A 19,966-nucleotide genomic window follows, 5' to 3' on the forward strand; every position below is an offset into this window, starting at 1 on the left:
GTACCTAGGTACATGGTCATATGCACAACGCTCAAGCAGTCGTCTTTATCTGTCGTCGCAACTTGTGCACAAGATTTTCAACACGTTGCATCTCTCTCGCCACAGTGACGAGTTGTGGGATGCCATCATTGACAGCTTCAGTGAAGGATTGCTGCGCCCTTCTCAGAGATGGCGGTACTAGAATTCCATACCAAGCTACAGGATCATCGGATCGGAAAAGTTTCCGAGGTGGCACTTTTTTGGTGCCGTTGTGGTCGTCGTCATTGTTCGTGGCATCAACATTTCCATCTGTGCTACTATCCTGCGTTGTCTGTGACGGCGATGGTGGTGTTGCAGAGATCCCTGGTTTTTGCTTGTCTTCTTCGATCTCATTTAAGGCGCCATTGTTGTCATGAGTCTGGCCACCTGCAATTTCTGTAGTGGCAGTTGCATTAGCCAAGGCAGAATTGCCTCTTTCTTCTTCTTTATCTATATTTTTGTCCTCTTCGTGGACGTCCTCTGGCTCAAGTACTGATTTGTAATTGACTTCGAATTGAACCTTTCGCAGCCCCGTATTCTCGCAGCTATACCCTGACACTTTGTCCATTAAGGACGAAGTAATTTTTCTATCTCGGGTAGTCAGTAAAATATGTTTTCAAACATTACGGAAGGGGGAGAAGAGAAAGTGTTGCCGTCAGGTAAAATCTTACAATCTCCGAGTTGCTTTCATACGCTCGTCGTAGAAATCTTCACCGAATCTTCGACCAGGTGAGCAATAATTGGCATGTGTTAGCTGAAAGAATCCCTGGAAAATTTCGAAGTTAGCAATATTCATAAGAGTAGAGGTTTTGTGCTATTCTAGGTAGAAAAAATGGCGATGGTGGCTTCTCTGCATACCGATGCAAGTTGCTTTCCTAATGACTCTTGAAGCTTCTGATGACGGTCTAGAAGCTGAAGATAATGTTCGAGCAGTTCGTCGAGCAATTGGACCTTGTTAACCTCTATGGCTGTGCTTTCACACTCCTCGTTGGGTGGTTCCGCGGAGACTCCGCGAGACGAGGGAGGCGTTGGGATCTGTGACATTGTTCTGTTCTTTAACCACCCTCTCGCATAACGTGTGTCCGGTGACGATATGTAGCCACAATCATGAAATACTGGTTCGTTTTAATTTTAGGCGACTGACAATTGAATATGAGTCTGTCTGCCTTATCTCCGTTGACGGTTACCGGACAAAGTATAGAAGGCCGGGGCCACGTATTTCCGATGCTCGAATTCCCGAGAATTGCGGCAGAAGAAAGGGCAGCTCCGTCATCGCCGAAAAAGCAGAAAAGAAAAAAAAGCAAACCCAACAACTTGCTCTGCTTCAACCTGCTGGGCTATATGCACATCTGCTCTGCATTCCATAATTCGTACGCATTTTTATTTATCTTGACATCCACTATCGTGGCGAACTTGTTGTTTGGAGGAGTACTAATAACGTTCATCTCTTGATAGAGCTACCGTCTCTCCATGCGTCATCTTGGCTTCTGCTGTTATTTCAGATACACCACGCAATAAGACCTAATCAATATCTGCGGATGCAACTCTCCTGAAAGTGCATATTCACACGATTTCAGGTCCGGTTTTTGGGTGTAGACTTTTGATCTGCATACTATCATCCTCCTGTCTGTGCCGACGTGACTTGGGTTGACCGAACTCCAATTTCGACAATATCAGCCTTATCCACTGTCGCTATTTCCTAGAGATTTACATAGGCTCGCCATGTCATCAGTTGTCACTCTCCAACGCGATACGGCCTTTCAGGTTCGATCGTTGGTACGTGGCCTATGCCTCTTCATCCTGGCGATTCCTTCGAGATTATGCAACCAACAACTGGGGAATATGGGAAAGAAATTTGTGGCTAATGTTGACAATTATTTTGGATAGTTCCGATCTCTCTTGCGACAATCGTCTCAGTTCTCGAACTATAACTTCCGCGAGTATGCTCGGCGGAGGACGAGGGATTCCTTTCGGGAAAATGAGAAGGAGAGCGAGGATCGCAAAATACAAGAATTCATTCAGGATGGATTGAAAAATCTGAGAATAATGAAGGTACAAATCTCTGCTATGCACAATTTTCCTTTTATTTTATGGAATTTTAGGCTCACACCAACTAGCGACAAACCATAATTAGCCAGTTCTATCAATTGGATAGACTAGTTGTGGAGGGGCAGAAAACGGTCAGTGACGATCTCAACTCTTGCAGCGAGATAGATATATCTAACGAAATACAGGGCAAGCAAACCGGGGAGAAAGGTGATATTGTACGCCAAAAAGACGTTGGGTAAGTTAGTGATATGCCTCATTTTCTCTGAGCTTGCTAACACATCGGTAACAGCTGGGATTAAACGATACTGTCAACTTTAGATTTACATATTCTTTTCTAGTTCAAGAGGAGGTCCTCAATGCACTTTACATGCCACGGACTACTTAATAACGAATGCTTCTTATCTGTATACATACTATTTGTTTTCATATTGAAGTTTGGTTCCATCTGGATACAAGCAGATTATCTGTCAATTACAATTTACTCTCGACTCTGCCTCACTAAGGTCATTCAAACAAACTTGCATATATTTCCTCAATAGTAATCTGACATACTATCGCATTTACAAACTTTTTGGTCTTTCGTATGGATATGTTGTTCACTAGCAAATAATGTACCTAGGTAGGGCTTGACACGCTAGGACGGAAAAGGATGAATCACGTGTTTCCGCCGATTGTAACTCTCCGCAAACGCCTCCGCGCTTCAATTCCTCAGCTATTGTCAAATCGCGCGCCTTTTGTGATTAACAGATAATTCCAAAGTCGTTCATCTACTACTGTTGGATGTTATTTGCAGGGGACTTTAGATGATTCAAAACCATCTGCGAGGGCATCAATTGATCCTGGAGTAATTGCCAAGCGCGAGCGTTTTCTCCGCGCCTCATTCATCGAAGATGGCGCCTACAGTGAGTTTCCCTTTGATTCCTATTGTTTTCTTTCATAACTTGTGTTTTCCTTCTTTCGGTGGCCATGCGCTACAAGATTGAAGTAAAGTATGGCTTTTACGATCATTCTTGAAGATTGTGGTGGTCAATTTCGTCGCTCCAAACTTCCGCATATAATAGCTTCTTTTGAATAATCAACTTACCAAATCCAACAGTTCAGATCTTCCCGGTCCGGCCGGCAATTTTCAGAAAACACAAATCGCAGCCGGACGAATGCAGCAGACCATGACATCTTCGAAGGATTGCCTATTCGCCGCTGGACACGTCAGAACCACACGGTTTCTCAAGACGCCAAAATGGATATCCCAGACAACGCCGGCGACAGTGTTAAGGCCAATCAACCTTTCCCCGAGCTGCCGATGCCCAAGGACAGCCACTTATTAGCTCCTCACAGCCGTGCGTTACTTCGTGCTGCTCGAGCAGGATACATTTACCTACGTCCCGCACCCAAAGATACCCAGTCGGTAGAGGAAAGAGAGACGAATGAGATGGAAGAGTCGACTCCAGCTACGCATATGGAGAGAAGTTACACTGCGCGAAGATGGACCCAGCTTCCCAGGCATGTCGAGCTCCCAGAAGTTGAATTCCTGGCCAAAAGGAGAACCGGGTTGCCTTCGCTTTATGGTGCTTCTGGTGCAGTTACTGCCGCGGTTCCAAATGGTTCGCAGCCTATGCGGAAAACGAAAATCCGAAAAGTGGATCCTGGGACTGGCAATATTACTATTTACGATGCTTGGATCCCAGAAGGTCAAAAGGTAGAGGGAGAAATCAGGGACGAATTTCAAACGTCTGCTCGCCAAGATGTCACTATTACCAAAGCAACACCGGCACCGGGAACCGTGATAGAAGGTGTAGGGGTCGCGAATGCTGAAGGCATTGTCGTTGCATCAACAGCAGTGGAGTCCCCGACTAAGCGCAAGGGGCCGCCACCACCGAAGAGAAAGGGAAAGGGTTTGAGAGGTAAAGGTCGCAAGAAAGTCATGTTTGCGCCCGGTGAAGGCGTTGAAGCTGGTGGGGAAGACCAAATGGCTATTGACGGTGAACAAGACGACGACGAAGAAGACGAAGAAGACGAAGAAGGTGATGATGGTGATGACGCAGAGGGCGGTGAGGAAACTGTCAAGACCGAGGAAGTGAATGCAGTGGAGGGAACGCCTCAGACAGTCACGCATTTGAAAGCTACAGCTCCTACGCTAGACGTTGATACCACGCCAAGCTTGCCTCCATCTACAGCGGATAGCAATATTTTGCCACCACAAGAATCTCGGCCTCCTGGGTCTCCGGAAAAGTCAGCTTACACAAATGCCACAGAGCCACAGCTTCCAGAGACTCCCAACGTCGAGCTGATCAAGGCTAGATCAGAATCACCTGAAAAACCGCGCACTCCAGTTCAACCCCAATCAGAACAACTGACGCCACCAGCTGTACCCGTTACAAGCAATGAACCAACAATATCAAATGATCAAGATATTCATGATGAAATCAAATTAGACCCAGATGTACAAGATGGCGAGCCTAGTACTGGAGGTCCATTCATTCAGCACCACACAGATTTGATGGAAGACGTACAGCACACCCAAGCCAGCGCTGGGTCAATTGGCCCTGTTGATAATAATCAAGTTACTGAGAGTGCTCAGCCTGCAGAAGATAAAGTACCTGCGGTGCAGACTGAGGTTAAAGCTGAACAAACCACAAATAGCATCGGCCAACTACCCTCGATAGAAACGCCAGCCCCATCGGAACTAGCTTCTAAACCCCTGGCAGCTGCCTCTGGAAAAAGCCCTGATCTCGTGGGCGCCTTTCCAAGTAGTTTGGAAAAGGGGCCTGTTCAACCAGCACAGACAGCGGGCGAAGTGAAAATTGAACAAGAAGAATCAAGGACCATCACAGCTACTACGACAGCTCCAGCGCCAGCTCAATCAATGGCACCCCCGCCACTTATAGAATCGGTGCCAGCTCCTGATCCAATTGCTGCTCCGGCCACAACGTCAGTATCCAACATTGTACCCGAACCTGTCTCAGTGCCTGAAACTGCTACAGCTGATGGGACTTCCCTGGAGAATATCTTGGATGAAGCCCAATCCACAAAACCACCTGCGAAGGCTGAACTTTCTGAATCTGCCCCGCAAACATCAGTCGATCAAACAGCACAGCCCTCTGACCAAGCTCCCCCCCCCTCCTAAATTTGGTGCTGCATAATAGAAAACGTTATCACATTCTATGCCTTTCGTGTATTTCTGACGTCAATATACATTAAACAATCTATGCGCGGTTGATTTTGTTTTGTGTGCATGTTATGGCTTTATTTGGTCAAGGCGTTGGTTATCATATTTCTAGGAGTGTGCAATGTATTGCAGCGGGTGTCTATATTTCAGTGCTGGCGGTGTCTGCCATTTTGTTCTGGTAGATAAAATAATGAAGCAATTTATACACTTATATATAGTAGATAAGTAAGGTAAACACCAGTCACGATAATATACATGTTTGGATGAAGATCTAGGCAGCTCCGACACCCAAGACTAAGACTGAGACCAGTAAAGAACCCCCATCATGCAAGATCCACGGATATTCACTATGTCACATGATGATTTTTCTTTCCATCCTTGGATTATACTGACCGCAATTCCACATCATGTTCAACTTCATCATCATTGCGAGCAACAACTTGATAATCTCCAGTCCTCGTCTGGGACTGATTTGCTGCTGTCCCTGACCCATCGTCATACCTCGAGATGGTTAGCAATGCAATACCAACAAATTCCAAAAGGAACCCGCAAATCAGAGAAATAATGTTTGTCGGATCGTTGGTGTTGAGGCCCTGGTAGAAAATAAAGGAGGCTGATAACGTGCAGGTTGTGAATCCGACATAATACATTGCGTTTACCCTGAGCAACGAGCATTAGCTCAAGGATATGATATATACTAAGCAGAAGCCAGAAAAAAGAAGGACAAGGGGTTGCAAACTAACAAAGATGCAGTGTAAATGCTCATTGCCTTATTCAAGTAGTGTGTTTGTGTAAGTGTTGTGATCACGAGAACAACGAGAAAGACATAGGTGGAACCATGCAAAAACTGATTGTTGCCTGCAAAAGTGATCTTGACAGCAATTCCGAATGCTTTCACGCTCATCACTGATACTGAACCGACAAGCGAGCATATACTCATGTAGACTAGAGGGTTGGTGCGCCCACTCCGAGGGGCGATGCGGTAGATCGCATACAAAGTATAGATGGTGACGAAGAGGAGGTATATTACAAACACTTTGTTTTTCCATTAGTTCATTGCTCTTCGGCTTCCTTTTCTCACTTCCCATACCATCCTCATGCGTAAAGAAGACTTACAAGGTTTGGTAGCTAGGTCCAAGACTTCATCGATAGATTGTATCTCTCGATCAGGCGGAGCATGCAGAACGAGGAGAATGGAAGCTAGAAGGCAATTTGCGCAGCCAACGCGCCCGACTGTATTGAGGTTCTCATTGAGAAAGTATGCGCCCAACACAGCTCTAGTTTGGATAACACTGTCAGTCAAAGCTGTCCATCGCATGTCCATTGAAAGAGAGCAAACTCACCCGATGAGCACGCTCAACGCTCCCAACGGCGTGACAAGGACAGCCGGGGCAAATGCATAAGCAGCAGTGTTCATTAATTCACCGGAAACAACTTTGGTTAGGCAGTTGTGTAAGTGTATAATCGTGAAAGAGACTTAGAAGATGTCTACAACATACGAGTAATTGTGCCACACCACCAAAGTGGGTTCTGTACGTATTTGAAGCCAGCGCCATTATATCCATGGCGGTCAGACGATTGTATAAGACTCTGAACGTTTCAAGTCAGCTAGAGACCTGCGTGTTTCTTTCCACAGTTTAGTATAAAGACCTTTTTGGTGATAACATAACTCGTCCCTAATTCCGGTCAGCCTTGACTCGCGTCTACCTATAAAGATGCATAACCCTTTAACTAGAGACCGCCATTCAGCATACCAATTGCCACCGATGCCAGCATCGCCAAAGCCAGTCCAATAAATCTGGAGAGTGAAGGTTAGCTAACGATCAACCGACTCCATAAGTCAACGTACTTGTCGTGTGCTGTGGACATTTTGTACAATACGCGGAGGCGTCTTGACTAGAACATATATGCATGTATGTACGGGCTCATTGATGGATGACTCGGCAAAATAAATTGCTTCTACTGTAAAATAACAGTGATCAAATAGCGATTTGTTATAGCAGCAATCAATTATGCTTGAGGTGTTGTTTCAGTTCAGAAGTCAGCTAGGCCATTTTGGGTAAAAATTCAACAATCTTTGCGGCCTCAGGCTTACAAAATATTAGGCAATCAAATTCTATTGTAACTAAGCATGGAAACGTTATTTGTAACAAGCACCAAGGAAGTGCGGTCAGGCTTGACGTTTCACAAGCCCTACATTTTCTAATCTCCTCGTCTTGATGCAGCTAGCGATGAGGCTTATGAAAATCGCATATTGCGGTGTCTCGTGATATCCCTGCCAATTTCAAACCAAATTGGAACTCTTAGCAGCGCCCCGCGACGCCATCAAGGCACACAGGCCGCTATATATCAAAGGTAAAAGGTAAAATTCTGCATCGAGACATCTCTGAGAGCGACATCATCATAACGGACGCCAAAAAGACTGGCTTTATGGGGTTGCTGGTCGATTTGGACCATGCCGAGGCTGTCAGCACCGGACGCAGCGATGCACGCTGTGTTGACGCCATGCAGTTTCGGCTTACGAGGTACTTCATAATGTTGACCATACCTATCGACATGACCTTGAATCATTCTTTTACGTACTGATCTGGCAATGCGCACAGTCGTGGCTGGGGCGACAGATGGCCGGGAAACAGTCAGTTAAGCAGCTGGTATAGAGGCATTTATGAAACTATCGCCATCGGATTTTGATTGTCTCAAACCCCCTTGCCTGGAGTTGCGAGGGCTCTTATTTCATCTTCGTGGAAATGACATGTTCACGGACACACCTACAGACTCGGAGATGCTCTACAAGCCCATGGTTGAGGCATTTGACAAGGCTATCAAGACAATCAACCCTTAAAATGGATAGCCTGGCAATTAAATAACCCTGGAGCCTTTGTATCAATATTTATTAATAAGTAGCACTTATCATTCTTAAAGAAATTGACCGAATAGCACAATGCCTAAACCTAGATTCTGCCTAGAACGTTTCTCACCAATATTCGTTTAACGAGTTATAACAATCCCAGCAACACATAGAAATCGTATATAATAAAAATCTCTCCCCGACTAAGGAAAAATCTCATTAGCAATGAATAAAAGAGAGCCACTCTTCCTATCGCATATCACACTGTCTGGGAGCAAGCCAAATAATTCTGACAGCTTAAATTCGCGGCTCATTAATTGACCCATAACTAGTCCATAGTGAGGATGAAGGTAGTTCAAAGGTCGTTGTTTTTGAACTGAAAGAAGGGAAAGCCAAGCAGGGTAAAGAAAAGTAGAAGGGCTTGGGTAATGTTGAAAAGAATAGAACAAATAATAGAGATAACAGAAGAAAAAAAATGAAAATTCATAGCACCCGACTCGCACCAAATGCGAACATAAATTTATCCCTTATAAAAGGATCAGGGAGAAACACCTGCGATCAAACAGCAACGCCGAAGGGTCAAATAAAATGAAAGTTAAAGCCGATATAAGGACTAGAAGAGAACGGAAATGAAGCGCGCGAATTTCAAGCGGTCTCGAGATAGGAAGACTCGGCGATTAGGATTCTTTCTCGGTTATGGGGCTCCAATTAAAGTGTGGATAGTGATCGCTTCATTTGCTGGCTTTAGTAGAAGCCGCCTTGTTTCTGATGCTTCCATTCTGGCTGGGGCTCCTATTGGGCGTGTCCTTGGTAGGTGTTTTTGAAGGCGTCTTTTTGCCGGGAGTGGCTACCTTCTTATTTGCAGGACTCTTCAGTTTCAGCGTTTGGGTCCCCTTTTTGAAACTTGTTGAACGGCGGGCCGTCGCCTTGAATCTAATCCGGACTTTTTCTGATGCAGATACAGGCTTGGATGCGGCCTTTGTCTGGGTGGCAGTAGTTTTCTTCTTAGACTGCGAGGCCGCCTGCTGCGCTTTTCCTTTGGATGATGTTTTCGCTGTCGTGGCTACTTTGGTGACCTTAGACTTGCTGATTGTCTTCCTCGACTTCGTTGTGGCACTCGTCGAATTTCTAGTTATCTTCGTGACAGTGACATTCTTTTTGACCTGAACAGGGGCCTTCTTCTTGTTGTTAAGGGCCGATTTAGCTTTGGAGACTGCCTTCGAAAAGGTCTTTTTCACTGAATTGTTCGCCATTACCTTGCGCTTTTTGTTCAGTGCAGAAGTTGATTCATCAAGGACATTGCTGAGCTTGCGCTTTGTGCCTGCTAGAGCATTCTTCGATTTCTTTTGCTGGGCCCCCTTCTTCTGTTCTGCTTTTGACTCTCTTAGCTCACGTTCCTTGGGTCGAGGACCGAGAACACCGCGACAAGTTGGAGCTCCACAGCGGCATTGTTGCACATTCTTCTGTGAATATGGACTGATAAAAATTAAGCATGGAATCTTAGATAGCCATTATACGTAGACTGTACTCACTCGAAGTTGTAGTCGTAAGTAAGCTCTTCTCCAGTCATAATACCCCTATCACCCGCAAAGAGTGCCATGCGTGGCTTTCCTCCCACAGTCCACTTCTCCATGCGGCAGTTGGGAGCGCAGGAGTGATTAACAAAACGCGCAATGGAGCCGCGGGTTGCGTCAATTATCATGTTTTGGTCGAAGTACATCAGATAGTAGCACTGCATGTGGTTGCGTTAGACCATGCTTTGATAACGTAGCTGGCGAGAACACAACCAAGAACTTACCTCGTTGTTCTTGTAAACTGTTCTCATGCGCTTTTCGCATTCATTCTGTGTGATAATCTCCCCTGTGTACTCCACAATAACTTGGTTAGGCTCAAAGGTGCGATTGCTGCGTACGCCGTATCCTCGATCTGCTGTCTTAATAACCTCGACGCCAATATTATACTTGCCACCAGCCTTTGACCGCTGCTTTAATTCTTCAAAGCTTCGATTCCCGCAGTTGGGACCAATGCGACAATTGCTTGAATCGCATTCATAGAACATAAAACGGTTCTGACAGTTATCGTCGCATCCAGTCTCTTCATCGCAAAGGCAAGTAGAGAGTTCAATCTTCTTGTTTTCTCGCCAAAAGCTTGCAGCATCTCCAACAAACACATCTAGGGTTGGTTAGTTTAGCTTGGTTGATACAATTCATCCACGCGCTGGCGTTCAACTTACTTCGATTCACTTTTTTCCATTCGTCCGGCTTTGGTTGGCCAGGGGGCAGTGGGGAGAATATATCGAAAGGCAGCTTGAAATCTCGGCCGTTCTTTAATAAACGCTCGCCGGAGAACATTGGTAGGGGAAGGAGTTTTCGTTGTGGCTCAAAGGGCGCTTTGCGCTTTGCTGCTCTGATCTTATTATTGGCCTCATTCAATCGAGCGTCGTAGTCACGAGTTTGGCCAGTGTATAAACCTTGATCCAGCCACCGCTTAGTCCTAAACTGAGGCACAGCTGAGTTAGGCTTCTCGCCTTTCTCAGTCTCATCAGCCTCCACTTCCAACTTCTTTGATAAGAGATCACCCTCAGAAACTCGGCGTTTCTTAGCATCTGGGAGTTGAGAACTGCTTGAGCTTGCCATGCTCTCGTTTGCGGGCAGGGAGTGTCGAGGACGTAAGCTCGCCCGACGCTTCAGTACAGCCTTTTCCATTGCATCCCTGGATCGTTTGCCTAAGACACTAGCAGCTCTATCTAGTACTTCCGTAGCCCTGGTGACCAAGCTAAGGCGAGCCGAGCGACGTGGTGGTGAAGTTCTCTCTGGTTTGTTCGCTGACTTGGCCGCTTCTTCCATGGTACTATCAGGTGTCTGCTCCGTAGCTGGCTGGGCTCGTAGAGATCGACGCCTTGGTGCTTCCTCTGATTCTTCAGATCGTTTTGAATCGGGGGTTGCAAGATGTGGATTTTCGTCAGTCTCCGTATTCTCTCGTAGGAGAGTGATCTGGCTCCACGAATGGCCGTTGATGGTAGCGCTACTATGATCATTCTTCAAAGACGACTGAGAGGCGCGACTCTCGACAATGCTGTTTATGAGCGTTTCTCCCGAGACAGTACGGTTTTTCGCATCAATTGAAGTTGAAGATGGCTCCACGTCCTCGATTTTGTTGTCCTCCTCCATTTCACGCATATTCTCCAATCCGCGCAGCGACATACGCGTCACGCGCGTAGACCTTCGCCGTGTAATTGGTTTCTCATCGCCGGGGACGAGATCCAGATTGCTGGAGGTTTCGGAGCGACTGGCTTCGGGGGTGAGCAAAGGACCGGAGAAATCAACGCCAATGGGGTCATGGGCGTGGTCAAAGGCCTCCGGTTCCATGTCTATTGCGACGGTTATCGGAGGCGCCGACGTTGATTCTAGAGAGGAGCGGGTTCGGCGCGTCATGGTCTTGGAAGCCGGAGCAGCAGCAACGGCCTCGCGCTGGACGGAATTGGGCGGGGCCGCAGGTGAGAGGAAGTTCACAATCGACTCGAACATGGAGATTGGAAGGCAAAGGCAAGCCGCCCCAGCTGGACGGAACCTGACGGGGGGAGCGCTGCGAGTGCCGGATAGAGGTGGAGTAAACGGGCTGGCTAGCTGCAACTTAGATGGTTCGACTCCTCCTTGCCAGTCTGATAGCAGAGACTGCAGCACGCACTGCCTCTTTCACGCGTCCTGACGGCGGTGATTGGACTCGAGATGGTCTGAAACACGGCAAGGCTGGGGAAGAGAACGGCCAGATATGCTGCGAGACCGAGCCCGGTCAAAACACCACGGAGCACGCAAACGAGAAGAAGACAAGGGGTGCAGCAATAGCCGCCACAGAACAGAGTAGAACAAAATAGCAGACAAACGAAATAGGCCTACACAAAGAGCAGAGGCTGTTGTATTAGGGGGGACAATGACTGAGCCAAGTACGGTGTGGCGCAGAGAGAGAGAGAGAGAGAGAGAGAGAAAGGTAGAGAGTGGAATGTCCTGAGCACAGATCAGTCAAATGCCATCCCCTACTTGGGACTGGAGGTAAGCATCACCCCGCCGAGTCAGCATTCCATGGAATCCGGCCAGCCTAGGAACGTCGTACGTACTATATGAGTAAGACCCGACATTTCTTTGATTCAGTTCTACATAATGCAGTGCTTATCAACAATGCATGTGGTGCTAAATAACGACATTTGCTCACTGGGATGGAAATTAGTCAATATAGTAAGTACTATTAGTAGAAAATTATAGGCTATAGGTTATAAGAAAGAAGAGAAAACGTTTTTGTACAGCCAAATTGGGAATCATCAAAAGAGAGGTCGTCGTATGAATGACAGTTCAAGATCGTTATGCCAGCATATGGAAGAAAGGTGAACAGTGTCAGTGAAAGCTGGGTATGCAAAAGATAGAAAGAACAGCGAGGAACTACAAGTGATTCTAGTATAATAATAATCAGACGATGAAGGAAAGGTCAAGATTGGTTTTGCGTATTCGGTCGAGTTGAAGCAGAGTTGCGCTCAACAACTTGCATTTCCATTCCAGCTTGAGACTCCAGGTCTTTGGCCAGGTACTTGCGCTTTTGTGTTGCAAAACGCTGATCACCTTGCTGGTAGGGCTTTTTGAATTGGAGATAGGTGGGAGGCCGCGGCCGAAGGAGGACAGCAATCCAATTCCGTAGAGTGCTGCCTTGGGTGAATGGTCTAAGACGGTCTTGTTTTGCAAATTTGTGGGAATTGAGATATTCGCGCGTAGTTTCGCCACGTCCCATGAGAAAGAGATGGTATATCAAAAGTGCCGCAGGGTAAGGCGCGGCTAGTATCCCATATATCACCATGGCAAATGGAACCCTCCATTTGTTAATAGACTCGCCAAAAGAGACATGTTCCCGAGTTTGGTATAGAAGGACGTGAGCTAAAGAGGCTCCGAATAAGAACAGCGCAAGGATTGTTCCGGAGCTCACAAAACTGAAGAAATAGCGGTAGTTGCGACGGCCAACACAGTTGTTGAGCCACACACAATGATGATCCAGTGTTTCAACACAGTTGTCGCATACTCGACAGTGGAAGCATCGCGGTGGCCGCCAGATATTGCAAGTTTTGCAGAATTTAACGGGAACCACCATAGCATCAACTTCTGACGTTGCCAGTTTGATCATTACCCAATCGTTCGTGGGTGGGCCAAGGGCCAAGGGATCAGCTGCCGGATCAGTTGTCGGTAGAGGATGCAAGTTTCTTGGGATTATCTTCACGCGCAGTTAATTAGCAATCACAGTCCATCCAGCATAGAACCAATTCCAGTCACTCACCCCAGGATCCACAACAGAGGCGTGAACAAAAGACGAGAAGCAAACATAAAAGACATAGGCGAATACAATGGGGATTGCTGGCGAGACATGATGCCATAGCCAAGGCGCCCTGTATGAAGATTAGCCCAGTAATTCCGATAATCTAGCTCCCAATGGGTATACCATACGAAAATGCAAAAAATAACGCGACGGGAAGGACGATTATAATGCCCGTCGCAATATTGACTGGTTTGTCACGGGAGTTTTGGAACCTGCCCCTGCCCCAGAAGACGGTGTTGCCCGTGAAGTATTCATAATTCTTGCCGAGGTCTCTGGGCGGTGGTGACGATTGATGCTTCTTCATTGAGCGTGGCGACGAAGATTCTAAGGAGGACAATCTTTCGTGGCTTCTACTGTCCGGCCGTGGGGCTTCTTCGCTTTTACCGTGTAGAGATAAGAGGCCTGATCGGAATGAAAGTGGTGATCTCTGAGGCGGGTCGTGTAGAGAGCCCGTTTTGATCGTTTTGTTAATAGCGAGGCGTTCCGGAGCAGACTTTTCGCGCTCGTGGAGCAATTTCACGCTTTCTCCAAGGCTCCGGATAGTCGTGTTCCCTGTCGGGCTCGCGTTGGATGTGTTCCTGTCAGGAGTGACAGGATCTGTGAATTCCGTTCCACGGGAAGGGGGAACTTCCGACTCGACTGCGTGAGCGCCAAGACGCACCGTACTGGCCGAAATCAGACTCCGGCGGTTCAGACTCTCTTCGTCTTCGGCTCCTTCTGCTGTGTCGATGTTTGTGTCCAGGGGGACTTGACTTGGACGACGATGTGCCTGCAGCCTTTGGGAGCTCATGGGACGGAAGAACGCCTGGGGGGTCAGCGACGGGACATGGGTCCTGCTGATTCGACTTAAGCGACTCGATGAACTAGCTGGGCGAAGCGGATTCGAGTTTCCTGTTGATAACCGCGTTGGAGGCGGGCCTCGTCGGGATGACGGTGGCTGGACTGCACCCCCCGCAGGAGGCAATGTAATCGAATTGTCCCCATCTTGAGAGGTAATGTCTGTCATGCGCGAGGAGATGCCATCAACCGAAGGGGGCCGCGGGACATCCAATGCCGGGTATGTTGGAAAAGAGGAAGAAATAGGAGTAGACGCGGTACTGGAGTCAGCCATGACTGCCCAGTTTTTCCCGTCGGTTTTACAGATATCTCGTGGCGATCAAATGGAAGAGCGAGTATTCATGATTCGTCGATTATTGGGTACCGGACATCTCTGAGCAAAGTAATGGACGTGATGCTGATCCGGGCGGCGGTGGGCCTGAAGGCGAGCGGCAAGGAGCTGGAAATGATATTAAAAGTGAGGGTAGTACGTATATAAAAATGAGCACGGCGCAGGTTATAAAAGAACGGACGGGGATGCAAATGAGGGACAGGGACGAAGAGGCGTCGAGGCGGATTGGATTTGTGATCAGTCTGCTGGTTTTCCCCTTAACAACATTAGTTAAACTGCGATCTAAGGAAGGAAGTGCCTGGCGCGAAGCCCGATCTAGTCAAGCGCCTGGCTTATATCATGACTGTTGAGTTGACTGACTCAGGCATCAACGCTTCTTCAGTCCTCAGTGCGAGTATTGGTTGTACAGTACAACATTATCAACCAGTCTCTGCAGGCTTTACTGTGCCTACGTATTTGCTCTCTGTGCAATCGCTTCACTGTTTCTGGTCCAGACGTCATAGTTTGCCTGGCAATCGTGGCGAACCATTGTCGATTATATAGCAGTACTGCAACCACAAGTACTTTCTCATATATAAAACAGATTTTCTATATTAAGATTATACATGATCTGATCCAGAGAGCTAGTAGATTTCAAAATACTTACTTCTCAGATTCGAAAGTTGACAGTTACACCTTAGCAGCCTCAGGCACCCACTCCTTTCCGCCGTCCGCGCCCGGCAAAAAGCAGAATCACCTGATCCGCGGGCCGAGATATCATCGTGTCGACATAAACCAAGTCATACCCTCACGCCTTCTAGCACCAGACCCTCTCCCCTCGCCTCTTCTCTCTTTCTCTTCACCCACGAGAACAATGTCTTCAATTGCTGCTTTTACAGCTCGCCGGGCCTTTGCTGCCCGTCCAGCTCTTGCGCGTGCTCCTGTTCGCCGCTATGCCTCTTCTCCCACCAAAGCTGAAGAATCCGGCTTGGACAAGGCCCCCAAGCGCGATCCTGAGCTCTACGTATGCAATTTCCTTCTCCGATGAGCGATTACAGTTGAATCGCGTTTTTCTAATATGCGATAAATTATAGGTCCTCCTTGGCGTTATGTCCGGTGCTTTCCTGCTTGCTGGATGGTAATTACATGCCTTTCCCTCGTCCTCCACAAAAATGATAATCCGCAATTGCGACACTCCATTGTGAATTCGTATACCGGACTTGAGAAGGAAGGAAGAAGGAGAATTAAGGAAACAAAGCTAATGATGTACAATTGTGAAGGTACTTTGGTCGCAAGCCCACTTCCGTGACCTCGGAGAGCAACGTCCGCGTCGGCGAGTCTTCGATGCCTTGGGAGGGTTCTGAAAAGGAGGGCAAGGTCTTCAAGTACCAGTACCACCCTCACGGCGACAAGAGCCAGCCTCTTCGCAATGCTCCTAGCGCCCTCAACACCGTCATTGTCCCCAACGTGACTCTACCTGAAGTACGTCTCTATGCATGCGTTCTTTGGAGCGATTGTTATTGACAATTTTATTCTCAACAGGACCTCCACGAGAAGTTCAACAAGTACGGAAAGGAGGAGTACGACTACTAAATCGCAATATTGTGTCGATAATGAATCTATTGATCACAACCTACTCCATTTCTTTTGTTCCCTGCATAGATCCATCAACCCGACTTTGCGGAATGCTTGTACTCTAGACAAGATGGTCAGCCAAGACAGTCATCATTGTCACCGGCAACAAACCCAATTGAAAAAAAGGAAGAAATCAGACAGGCTATTTGATATTGTTCTTGTATAGTTTGAGCAATTGCGTATACAAAATCGAAGAACCATTTTCATTTGTTTATTTATACTTCTCAATATAATATCTATCATTAAAGAAAGGGTCAGACATCAAGACCATACATATATAAGAGATTGTAATTTTATCTGCTAGCTTCATTCATTATAGAAATAGCAAGGAAATAAGGTATGTTACAAGATGGAATGAATGAACACTATAACAATACTGCATCAACTGCTGGGAAAAAAAAAAAGACAAAGGCCGCTTCATAAACCTTCAAAATATCAACTTATTTTGTTGCTCCCTGGTTCTCACTTGCTGGCTTGGCCGCGCTGGCTTCCTTTTCATCGTAATCCGACTTTGCCGAACCTGCAGCTGATGCTGGCTGGTTACGAGCAACGCTTTCCTCGCCATTGTTGCCCTTTCGATTGGTCTCTGGATTTTGACCCTCAACATCAGGGTGAGGGGGAGCGTGTTCATCAACATGAACATTCTTGATGATTTCGTTACCATCTGCATCGATGACGCGGGTTTGGGTCTGGTATCTTGTTTGTAATGAGACCTTGCCTTCTTTCGATAGCATGGATACGAGTTCGGGATTCAGAACATTGCCGTATTCATCGCGGTATTCAACACGCTGCTCACGACCAATAAATGTCGACTCTGGCGGTGGCGGGTCGGAGATGACGAATTGGGCTTGGTTTTCTGGTTTGTCACCAATTGGCTTTTGCTTCTGCGGTTTGTGCTGCTGCTGCTGGTGGTTGTTTTGGATAGGAGAAACAGGAGGCTGTGACCTCACTGGCTCATTGGGATTCGTGTATGCTGTTGTGTACTGGCTCAACTATTTCATCCATCACTCATTAATCACTGAAATTTTTTGCCCTGCCGCGACGATGCGACTTTCGGACCGGAGGACTTACGTCAGTATGGAAGATGGGACAATCAAAGTCCCATGAACTTAACAATTTCACGCTGTTACAAGCGTCTCTTGTCCAAGGATTTGCGTAGACCAAAGGAGAGTAGACGACAAAAACAGAGATGCTCAGAGCAAGGAACGCAGCGATAAACCCGCTACCGACCACAGGTCGTTTACCAAGGATAGGCAGCTTAATACGATTCAAGACGAAGTCGCAAATTTGAGACAAAGCCATGATGGCAAAGTAAAGGGCGGGGAGGTAGTGGTGCAAAAATAGTTGACGGGCCATAAGGAAAAAGGGGAAATAATGGAAAGCCCAGCCAAGGACTGTAGTGCCGACTTCGTAGTCGAAGCGCTTGAAATTGACGTTTTTGTAATCACCATAACTTCGTTGCCAGCGAAGAACTGCAATACCCTTGAAAGCAACATAAACAGCGATCGCAGCAGTCGATGACCACCAAATCAGGGGGTTTCCGAGTAGATATACTTGACGATGGTCTTTACCCCAGAAGTTGATACCGCGGAGCAAGGTGGGCCAGGAAGGTGGGCGAGAATCCCAGGCATGCGACTCAGTCAAGCCTGCATTAGTGGTCCACATGACCCTCTGGAGCTCCCAGAATTTACCCAAGAAACCAGGGTTTCTGTAGTTAACCTTTTCTGCATCTTCCGGCAACGTTGGGTGGGCGTTTGATTCAATATACCAAAGACTGTTGGGGAGGGTGCCTCCTTTGGCGCAAGTGACCTCTTGCTGGTCATATCCCCAGTCAGGCAGTTTCACTTTGTGCGAGAACAATGTACAACCAGTCATAATGTGGACCAGTCGGAATTTCGTTTCAATCGTGCGCAGGCGCTTCTTGGCCTCCTCGCCATCGGACCAGGATGGGACAATTTCGACCCGGAAAAGATCATTGGCATCTCCAGCGAATCCTTCAAAGCCATAGGCTGACACCTCGTTCTGCCAATCGGCTTCGGTGATAGGAGGACGTTCATCATGGGAGTGAATACGGCGGTGGGTCAGTAAGTGGTACAAGCGAATTGTAGCTCCATCATAAATGTATTCGGCAGTCACGTTATCCCAAGCCAATGGCCCTGCAATTTCTTCTCCATCGACACCAAGAGGCTGCGTCTGATTTTCGACGAGGAAGATATTGTTCTCATCCTTATGCGGGTAAAGCGTCACTTGTTGCTGATTACTTCCAGTGGGATACATGTGCTGATGCGAGTGCAGATAACCACCTTGGGTGTTGACATGGCGAAGGGTAACACGGGAACCAAATGCAACATCAGCCGGAACATCTTGCATGCCTTTAGAGTTGAGAGTAGCCTGGAATTCAGAAGACATGAAGCCATCACCTTCCCCAGGGTTCACTAAACAGGTAAAGTGGATTGCAAACATGCCGACATAGAAGGCGAGGGGAATGACAATGAGACAGAAGACCCGGGCAAAGAAGTGTTTGAACCAGAGGCGCTGACGACTATTAGACATGTTTCTACGACTGTCCGTTCGGGTATTATAGACTTACCGGTGTAACGGTCTTGGGGTCACCCAGGAGAACCCATAGCTGAAGGACGGTGATGGACCCTAACCAAGCCGTTGTAAACAGTCCGACCCATTTAACGCTGAGCGTGGCACCCAATGACAGTCCACTAAAGGCGAGCCAGAACCACCAAGGCGCTGTGAACGCTCTGGAGGGGCCCTGCTCATGGTGATTGGTGAAACACGAGAAACTGAAGGCGGTTAAGGCGGTAAAGAAAATCAGGGGCGAATCAAGTAGGATTAGACGGGATTGAGTAGTAAGAGCGTTTTCTGTGGTGTTGTATATGTAAGCTTGCCTGCCATTTCGGTGCTCGTCAGATAATCACTCACCAAAAGTAACCATAACTGCACCCATGACGGAAGTAGAGGTTCTACAGCCGGTTGCTTTCAGAGTCAGGAACATGAGAGGGACGGTTAAGACGCCGAGAATTGCCGGCAAGAGACGCATAGCAACATAGGGGACTTTTGGTTCAATATAGTCCATGCCAATCTCCTTGAAATCAAAGTCACCTTTGAAGCCGGCAAGCCATCCAGCCAATGTGATAAGCAGTTTGGCTAGCGGGGGGTGGACATCCATGAAGAATGTGCCCTTAATGTATTTGGTTGCAAATCCACCGAAACTATGGAAACATCAATGTATTAGCCAAAGCAGTGCCTACCAGTGGATCTAACAGAAATAAGAGTGCATAACATACTGGACCTCATCGAAGACGACACTGGAAGGTTGATAGATGCGAAATAATCGGACTGCGGCCGCCACCAGGGTCAAGCCAACAAGCCATTGATAATCGGAGGCAGGAAGTCGGAAGATATCATTGTCCGTAACACCCTCCGATGAATAGTCCTTTATCGTTTTTGACCCGGACTTCGTCGACTTAGGGTTGGGGGAACGAGAACGGCTGCGCGAACGGCTTCCACGAGACACCGGCCGCACACTAAGCGTATCTTTAGATCTTGGTCCCATGATTGCAATTGGATCGCATCGGAGAAGAGTTCCAAAGAGTAGGGAGAGGGCAATTGACTGTCAGCGCTTTCAATTGTGCGACTGGAATGGAGAATAAGAAGTGAGTAAGTAGTCTTGCCAGCGACAAGTATAAAACAGGCAATAGGAGAGCGGATGTAAACGAAGGTGGGGAAGCGAAGAAGG

The 19,966-nt window shown here is 47.4% G+C and overlaps 8 protein-coding genes across 8 annotated transcripts; 3 read left to right on the forward strand and 5 right to left on the reverse strand.

Moving 5' to 3' along the window:
• Positions 1 to 31: 31 nt before the first annotated feature.
• UA08_01969 (hypothetical protein) lies at positions 32 to 1,062 on the reverse strand (the record flags this gene model as incomplete). The annotated part of the gene is made up of 3 exons (XM_020261692.1): positions 32 to 605; positions 690 to 784; positions 877 to 1,062. 3 exons carry the CDS (start codon positions 1,060 to 1,062, stop codon positions 32 to 34), a joined length of 855 nt encoding a protein of 284 aa, XP_020123604.1.
• Positions 1,063 to 1,740: 678 nt separating this feature from the next.
• UA08_01970 (hypothetical protein) lies at positions 1,741 to 2,366 on the forward strand (the record flags this gene model as incomplete). Its single annotated transcript, XM_020261693.1, has 4 exons — positions 1,741 to 1,794; positions 1,906 to 2,070; positions 2,253 to 2,302; positions 2,357 to 2,366. The coding sequence occupies 4 exons, from the start codon at positions 1,741 to 1,743 to the stop codon at positions 2,364 to 2,366; spliced, it is 279 nt and encodes a 92-aa protein (XP_020123076.1).
• A 591-nt stretch (positions 2,367 to 2,957) lies between these two features.
• UA08_01971 (hypothetical protein) lies at positions 2,958 to 5,191 on the forward strand (the record flags this gene model as incomplete). Its single annotated transcript, XM_020261694.1, has 2 exons — positions 2,958 to 2,969; positions 3,164 to 5,191. The coding sequence occupies 2 exons, from the start codon at positions 2,958 to 2,960 to the stop codon at positions 5,189 to 5,191; spliced, it is 2,040 nt and encodes a 679-aa protein (XP_020123077.1).
• Positions 5,192 to 5,616: 425 nt separating this feature from the next.
• UA08_01972 (hypothetical protein) lies at positions 5,617 to 7,102 on the reverse strand (the record flags this gene model as incomplete). Its single annotated transcript, XM_020261695.1, has 6 exons — positions 5,617 to 5,893; positions 5,977 to 6,145; positions 6,350 to 6,510; positions 6,577 to 6,667; positions 6,988 to 7,031; positions 7,083 to 7,102. 6 exons carry the CDS (start codon positions 7,100 to 7,102, stop codon positions 5,617 to 5,619), a joined length of 762 nt encoding a protein of 253 aa, XP_020123074.1.
• A 1,710-nt stretch (positions 7,103 to 8,812) lies between these two features.
• On the reverse strand, positions 8,813 to 11,608 carry UA08_01973 (hypothetical protein; the record flags this gene model as incomplete). The annotated part of the gene is made up of 4 exons (XM_020261696.1): positions 8,813 to 9,557; positions 9,614 to 9,813; positions 9,880 to 10,253; positions 10,315 to 11,608. The coding sequence occupies 4 exons, from the start codon at positions 11,606 to 11,608 to the stop codon at positions 8,813 to 8,815; spliced, it is 2,613 nt and encodes an 870-aa protein (XP_020123075.1).
• Positions 11,609 to 12,560: 952 nt separating this feature from the next.
• Positions 12,561 to 14,544, reverse strand: UA08_01974 (Palmitoyltransferase erf2; the record flags this gene model as incomplete). The annotated part of the gene is made up of 3 exons (XM_020261697.1): positions 12,561 to 13,331; positions 13,395 to 13,503; positions 13,562 to 14,544. 3 exons carry the CDS (start codon positions 14,542 to 14,544, stop codon positions 12,561 to 12,563), a joined length of 1,863 nt encoding a protein of 620 aa, XP_020123080.1.
• A 910-nt stretch (positions 14,545 to 15,454) lies between these two features.
• UA08_01975 (hypothetical protein) lies at positions 15,455 to 16,173 on the forward strand (the record flags this gene model as incomplete). Its single annotated transcript, XM_020261698.1, has 4 exons — positions 15,455 to 15,604; positions 15,675 to 15,718; positions 15,861 to 16,062; positions 16,123 to 16,173. The coding sequence occupies 4 exons, from the start codon at positions 15,455 to 15,457 to the stop codon at positions 16,171 to 16,173; spliced, it is 447 nt and encodes a 148-aa protein (XP_020123081.1).
• A 482-nt stretch (positions 16,174 to 16,655) lies between these two features.
• On the reverse strand, positions 16,656 to 19,783 carry UA08_01976 (hypothetical protein; the record flags this gene model as incomplete). The annotated part of the gene is made up of 5 exons (XM_020261699.1): positions 16,656 to 17,207; positions 17,287 to 18,750; positions 18,806 to 19,089; positions 19,150 to 19,439; positions 19,515 to 19,783. 5 exons carry the CDS (start codon positions 19,781 to 19,783, stop codon positions 16,656 to 16,658), a joined length of 2,859 nt encoding a protein of 952 aa, XP_020123078.1.
• Between the last annotated feature and the right edge of the window lie 183 nt (positions 19,784 to 19,966).

This window comes from Talaromyces atroroseus, assembly GCF_001907595.1.
Source record: "Talaromyces atroroseus strain IBT 11181 chromosome Unknown scaffold_1, whole genome shotgun sequence".
Classification (NCBI taxonomy): Eukaryota; Fungi; Ascomycota; class Eurotiomycetes; order Eurotiales; family Trichocomaceae; genus Talaromyces; species Talaromyces atroroseus.